The sequence below is a fragment of the Orycteropus afer genome, unplaced genomic scaffold, assembly GCF_000298275.1.
Source record: "Orycteropus afer afer isolate SDZICR_OR568_19922 unplaced genomic scaffold, OryAfe1.0 scaffold01145, whole genome shotgun sequence".
Taxonomy (NCBI): domain Eukaryota; kingdom Metazoa; phylum Chordata; class Mammalia; order Tubulidentata; family Orycteropodidae; genus Orycteropus; species Orycteropus afer.
In genome coordinates this window covers 43,022-50,589 of record NW_006922732.1, presented here as the reverse complement: position 1 = coordinate 50,589, position 7,568 = coordinate 43,022, and the positions used below count along the sequence as shown (strand labels likewise).

Below are 7,568 nucleotides of genomic sequence, written 5' to 3'. Positions count from 1 at the left end.
TGTATTCTCAATTTTAAAGTTGGGTAAAATCTATATATATATATATATATATATATAATGATAAAGGACATGAAAACCAAGATAGTTCTGTGTTTTCTTCCCACAGATGTCTGTGAACACAAGCATAGTTCAGGAGAAAGCATGGGTGTAAGTCCTTCATTGTTACTGCCATAAATAACCTTCTTATTCAATTGTCAGCACCTCTAAGGAATTGTGTATTTAAAACTACAGTGCAAGCCTGAAAGATTGTTATAAGAGTAAGTACTTTGATGTTGCTCACGTCACTTAATTTCATGGAATGCAGATAAAATGATGCCTATTTCCTTCTACAACCTGTGTGGTATATAGTGAATTTGGATAGCCTATGCTCTGGTAGCATAAGCCTAAGGCACTTGACTGCTAACCAGAAGGCTGCTGTTCAAACCCATCAGCCACTCCTTGGAAGGAAAGTTGGGCAATTTACTTCCATAGTGATACCGCCTTGGAAATCCAAGGAGGGGTCTCTGTGAGTCAGGTCTGACTCAATGGCACATAACAACAACAACAACAGGCAAATATAAAGTAGTGAGTGAAATGAAGTAAAGAATGAAGTCACACTGTTCAATTTTGAGAAAGGCAATGAAAGAAAATAATTGCATTTTTTCCATTAATGAAAATAAAATAAACTCTGTGTGCTTTGCCTCTCTCCTAATAGCATTAAACTTTTCTTTTACAAAGACTGCTTCCGTGAAAAATAGTTCTGTTGGCATCATCAAATTTATACACCATTGAAAGATTTCTCAGAGGCAAGATTTAACTGAGGGTATGTCAATAATTCTTAACCTACAATTAGACTATGTTATAGAAATGTATTTCTGAAAAAATGTTTTCCTTTTGCTTTATTTTGTTATAATTTTTATGTTCTACAAATAAAATTCACTGCCATGGAGTCAGATCTGACTCATAGCAATCCCTCCTTGGGTTTCTCAGGCAGTATCACTATGGAAAGAGATTGCCCAACCTTCCTTCCTTTTCAGTGGCTGGTGGGTTTGAACAGCCAGGCTTCTGGTTAGTAGTCAAATGCTTTAGGTACTATACCAATGTGAAGCTTTTTTATTTATTTATTTTTATTTTTTTAGATTTGTAATGCATAGAATGACAGAGGAAGTCAAAAGGTGACATGTAGTATAGAGAGAATAGATCTTGACTTTGGTTAGAAGAAAATAGTACAATCTGGCATTGAAGTCATGCCCTTTTTTGAGAAATGTAGTAATCAAATTCTGTTATCGCCAATGATTGTCCTCTCTACTCCTTCTTTCCAATCAATAGATACTACTCTCAATCATCTTTTGTGTGTGTGTATGTGTTTTTTCTGTTTTCAGTTAAGGAGAAAATATATATATACACTTAAATAATACAAAAGATAAAATTATAATTATTAACACATTATTCCATAATATACAACCTGATTAAATTCTTATTAAATGAACCCTACCTATCACCTCCAATATTCCCTTAACCTGACTAAGAGCATTTATTGAATTTAATTTCCTCTTTTTGAATTCTATAGTAAGAAAAAAAAAAAAAAAAAAAACCTGATTTCAACAATCAGCTGCACCTGACCCAATCTTGTAGAATTTGGGATGGTGTATAGGAACTTATTTTAGTTGCCATGTAGAAAATTGATGGCAATAATCCATGACAAGATAGAAAAGTCAGTGTATGGATGGAAATTTTAATCCAGGTGAAAAAGAGTTCAGTAGTTGTTGAGATGAAAAAGACTGATTAATAAAGTGTGATTGAGGTAGAATCAAAAGGTAATGATAAGTCAGATGCATCAAAAGGTAATGGTAACTCAGACTCAAAAACTAAAAAGATTCTGGAGGCACTCAGGTTTTTGATTTTAGTAATGGACATGATTATGGTGTCTCTCCTCCATTGAAATGAGGAATGCAAATGGAGAAATGTGTTTTCTAAGGTTATGTTGGCAGGAATTTAAGTGATGTGGGCAATGAATACAGGTAAATGTGCAGAAACAATATGTATAGACAGTGTGGAAATTAGACAGGAGTGAAACAGATAGTCACTGTGAGAATATACTTAATCTTTTAAATATCTTTCATTTAAATGCAGTGACTTGGAAAGCATAATGCATAGGTGAGTTTTAATCTCTGATGAATAAAACAAAAGTATTTTATGCTTGTACCTAACAATCCCCAAAGTGTAGAACACTGGTTATACATAAAAATGGTGTGTGTGTGTGTGCATGTGTTAAATAACAGTGATGGAAAAAGTTTGAAAATAAAGTGTTTCTAGAAAAAAGAAATAAATAAACTCAGTGAAATGGTGAGATTCCTTTATGAATTTAAAGCAAAATATAAGTCAATTTTTAAAATGTTAGTACAGAAGAGAAAATCCAGATTCTAGAAGGTATGATTGAGATTATTGCTGGTAGAGGAAATCCATAGAGCTAAAAACACTTTTCAAAGGAGATTTTTATAATTTATAAAAGATCACTGGAATCCATAATTGAAAGCAGGAGGGAATAATGCGGTGTTTGTTTTTTCTTAGATGTTATGTTCTTTTTGATCACTGAGAAGATCTCAGATTCTTTCTTCCTGATTGCTACAGGCAGAGTGCATATAAAACTGAAGGTAATGAGAAATCACACAGTAATAACAACATTCATCTTGTTGGGACTTAAAAATGACCCACAAATGCAAGTCCTGGTTTTCATATTCTTATTTTTCACTTACATGCTGAGTGTAGTTGGAAACTTGACAATAATCGTTCTTACCCTCATGGATTCCCACCTTAAAACACCAATGTATTTTTTCCCTCGAAACTTCTCCTTCTTAGAAATCTCATTCACTACAGTGTGTATTTCCAGATTCTTGTACAGCTTATCAACTGGGGACAATACCATTACTTATAATGCTTGCGCCAGTCAAATATTTTTCTTTGGACTCTTTGGGGCCACAGAGTGTTTCCTCCTGGCTGCCATGTCTTACGACCGCTATGTGGCCATCTGCAAACCCCTTCATTACACGACCATCATGAATAACAGAGTCTGTGCCATCCTTGTCCTCTGCTGCTGGATCTCCGGGTTGATGATCATCGTCACACCACTTGGTATGGGCCTGCAGCTGGAATTCTGTGACTCCAATGTCATTGATCATTTTGGCTGTGATGCAGCTCCTCTTTTTAAGATCTCATGCTCAGACACATGGTTCATAGAACAAATGGTGATAATTTGTGCAGTGTTGACGTTCATTATCACACTGATAGGTGTGGTTCTTTCCTACATATATATTATCAAGACAATTCTAAAATTCCCTTCTGCTCAGCAAAGAAAAAAAGCTTTTTCAACATGTTCTTCTCACATGATTGTTGTTTCCATCACCTATGGTAGCTGTATATTCATCTATATCAAACCTTCAGCCCAAGAGGAGGTGGACATTAATAAAGGGGTATCTGTGCTCACTACATCTGTTGCTCCTTTGTTGAACCCCTTCATCTATACCTTAAGGAACAAGCAAGTGAAACAAGCTTTCAGTGACACAATCAAAAGGGTTGCATTACTTGCATACAAATGAACTTGTGGTGAATCTGATCAGTCACTGAGAGAAAAAGAATAATAGCTTAAATTTCTCCTGAAAATGCTAAACTTATTTTTACACTTAACATCAATAACTCAGTCAGGTTAACCTTCCCATATCACTTTGCATCTTTTTTGGGTACCTACTATATACAAGTCATGCTTATCCATTCTTTCAAATTATCCTCAACAAAGATGAGCTATCTTATTAAAAGATAATGAGAATATATTTTTAAAAACTGAAAGTCTTCTTTTACCTCTCGCTTATCTATTTTGCATTACCTAAAAAATAAAAGTAAAAACAAAAATTAAATAGCTTGTATTAGTAATTTTCTGTAAATCATTTCAACTATTTATGCACCATTTTAAATACAATATCAATTCCTCAGAGTTTCGGGAAATAACAAGATAACATTTAATATAAAGAGAACTGAAATATCCAACCAATATATAGTATTTTGTAACTTATTGTTACCAAAGGGGAAAGCAAAGTTTCTATTAACAACATTGTGGAGAAAAATATGTATAAATGAGAAATTTCAAAATATCAATATGTCCTGAATTAAGAAAAATGAATGAATTAGTAATGAATGAATAATATCTGACTTCCAAAAACACATTCACTGTCATAGAGTCCATTCTGACTCATAGTGACCCCCACTAGGGTTTCCAAGGCAGAATCACTATGGAAGTAGATTGCCCAGTCTTTCTTCCAAGGAGTGACTGGTGGGTTTGAACTGCCAGCCTTCTGGTTAGCAGTCAAATGCCTTAGGCATTATGCTACCTAGGAAACATATAATTTATTCACTATTGGCACAAGAGAATATTTTGCATATTTACTTTTGGAAAGAGTATAAGAATCTAAATTATAGCTTCTTGACACTATAAAAAATATTAATAAAAAAGTAGGGAAAAATAGCACTTAGTGCCTTTAAGAGCAATAAAAATCTACAATATACCAACCATAGGTGCTCTGGTAGCATAGTGCCTAAAGCACCTGACTGTTAACCAGAAGGCTGGAGGCTCAAATCCACTAGTCACTCCTCAGAAGGAAGATTGGGCAATCTACTTCTGTAGTGATACTGCCTTGGAAACTCAAGGATGGGTCACTATGAGTCAAGTCTGACTCGATGGCACATAACAACAATATACCAACCTTTGTAATAAACAATAAATGATCATTTATTGGATTTTCCCCCTGCATTATCTTATTAAAACATTAATTTCTCTCATTCTTTGTTACCAATATATTTAAAATAAAAATTATATTTAGAGAAGTAAGTAATATGTCCCAGATCACACAGCTTGGTACTGAATGAACTATGATATAAGCATATTTGTCTCACTCCATAATTTTCACTATACATTCCTCCTTTCAAATAAATTAAAGAAAGCCTAATTTAAACAAAAACAACAACAAAAGATAAAGAGTTAATGCAATGAGGTAAAAAGTACAGAAAAGAGATAAGAAACTAAAGAAAAATATGAGTATTAGATTTGAAGCAGGAAGCAAGATCATGATCAGTTATGTTATAAGGGGTTTAATATGGGTATTAAGATTTATATAATTATGAGAGAAGTTTGGGAAGCACAGACTTGGAAGAGGGAGTTGGAAGATCAAAATATTCACCATGCAGGTGACATGAAACACCAAGCACATCCAATTGTGGAAGCAAGACTACAGCAAAGCCTAGTGAATGTCTAGCCTACCATAAATGAACATCTTAAAATGGGCCCAGGGCCACTGTTGCTCAATAGAGTCTGCCGTCCCAAAGACCTTAAAGCAAAGGAGATATAAGAGAGAACAAACTGGAAACCACAAGCATGTCTATGAACTTCTGATTCCTAAAGTAATCATCACACTATTCCAAAAGCAACTTAAGTTTCTCTTCCAAATCTAGCACAAGAACTTTCATACACACCACTTTTAACTATAATTAATTTTCAAATGAAGACAAAAGCAAAATCATGCTTCCATCTAACTTGATTCAACCATTTTGTGCAACCAAAGACTCTTAACCTTTTCCTAAGAAGGGAATATACAAAGTCAAATGTTACTTCACCTTTCTTTGAGCAATATGTATTCCTTTTCTAACTGAGACATACTCTACTTTGATAGTCTGTAATATAACTATTGAGAAATAGTTAAATAATTTTAACATGTTTTATGTTATAATAGAAATGGGAAAGAAGAAATGGAAATTTATATATTTATATGTATGCATATATATTTTTTTCCTTTATGTAAAATGCAACACACTGCTGTCAAGGCGAATCCAACTCACAGTGACCCCTCCTTGAGTTTCCAAGGTGATATCACTATCACTATGGAGGTAGATCACCCAATCTTCCATCCCAGGAATGGCTGCTGGGTTTGAACCACAAATACCCCTTATACATATATATAAAGGAAGAACATTCAAAACTAGTGTATTACTGATTTTTGTACCAATTCTCTGGTTGTAGCTGGTATTTAAAACTCTCTTCTTCTACTCCCATTTCTTTACTTCCTTTGCCTTCATCATCTTTGTCCTCATAATAGATCCTTTCCTATGCCATTGTGTTAGGTCTTTGATTTTCCATTATGTAGTAGTTATGTTTTTAATTCAACTTGGCTGGGCCTGGTTGAGTGGCTGGGCAGCTGGTGGTACTTATTCCCTGTGATGAGACTGGCAATCAGCTCCATGGTGGGATCTACCACAAGCAGCTGAGTAGCTGCTCTGGGTATGTGGTCTGCTTCCTGTATATAAGAAGCAGCTTTGGGAATGGTATCTAGCTTATGGCACCTTGAACCCCGCATGTAGCCGTGTCATTGTTCAGCAGCCTGCCATGCTCTGCTGACCTTGGGACTTACAATGGACTTGAATGAATGACCTGCCATGTGATTTGGTAATATCAGGACTGTGCCTTGTTACTTGTCAACCTTGGGCTTGGCAGTCTCAGCAGCCAGCAGCTGTCTGAGTGAAGAAAAGCCTCTAGCTTCAGTGGGCCAGGAGCTGGAGGCAGAGCTGAAGCCCAAGGTTGAGAGGCTTTCACCCAGCCCCTGAAGCCTGGCACTTTGAAATTGGACTTAAAGCCTCCAAACTGTAAGAGAATAAACTCCTGTTTGTTAAGGCCATCCCCATTTGGGGTATATTCCTGTCAGAGTGGTTCTAGGTAACCAGAACACATTATAATCTATCAAAGGACATGGAACTATGAAGACATTTCCTAGGTCTTAAACATATCCTACACTTTAGATATGTTCTTCCTTACTTCATAATTGCCTCTTTGTAATCAGAATTACTCTTCACAGTACAGTACCATCATTATGTGCCTTTTGTTCCAATAATATGTCAAATACAAAGTGGAGAAGCAATAGTCTCAAATTCTATATAATGAAATTATTGCTGCGTTGCTGGCCTGATGAAAGCATTCTACATTTGGGAACTGAGACCTATATAAACCAGTAGACACTGAAGTTGCACAGATGAGGAACAAAAATTCCATTGACACATCAATAGGGTAATATTGAAAGAAGACAATATAATTTCCCTAGCATGATTCTCCGATCATAATCCAGGCTTTGGAAGAAATAGCATTTCAAATATTTTGATTACGAATTAACAGCATATTCCACATCAAGAGGACATTATTGAAGACCTGAAAAATATTGACACTCAGCTGTCACTCTAACTGATGTCTTCAATAGGCAATGCCACAGTTCTACCAGACCAATTGCTTCAGGGTGATAAAAGAAGAGTTTCATAAGCATGAGACAATTACTGAACTTAATTTGCTGTAAGATGGATTCTCTTGTTAGGAGGAATGTTTTATGTTAAATCATGAATTTGGATAAGACATTCATTAAGATCACAGAGGATAGTTTTAGCAAAAGCAACATTAAAAAGAAGACAAATCTATATCAATATGAACGTTTTAGAGAAAACAAAGTGCTGCCACTTTCATGATTCAAATTCTCCAATGGAAACATCTTTCATGAAATAGCTAC

General features: G+C 35.1%; 1 protein-coding gene across 1 annotated transcript; it reads left to right on the top strand.

Moving 5' to 3' along the window:
• Nucleotides 1-2,220: 2,220 nt before the first annotated feature.
• On the top strand, nucleotides 2,221-3,575 carry LOC122152020 (olfactory receptor 6C2-like). The gene is made up of 2 exons (XM_042783429.1): nucleotides 2,221-2,229; nucleotides 2,634-3,575. The coding sequence occupies exons 1-2, from the start codon at nucleotides 2,227-2,229 to the stop codon at nucleotides 3,573-3,575; spliced, it is 945 nt and encodes a 314-aa protein (XP_042639363.1). The 5' UTR covers nucleotides 2,221-2,226.
• Nucleotides 3,576-7,568: the final 3,993 nt, after the last annotated feature.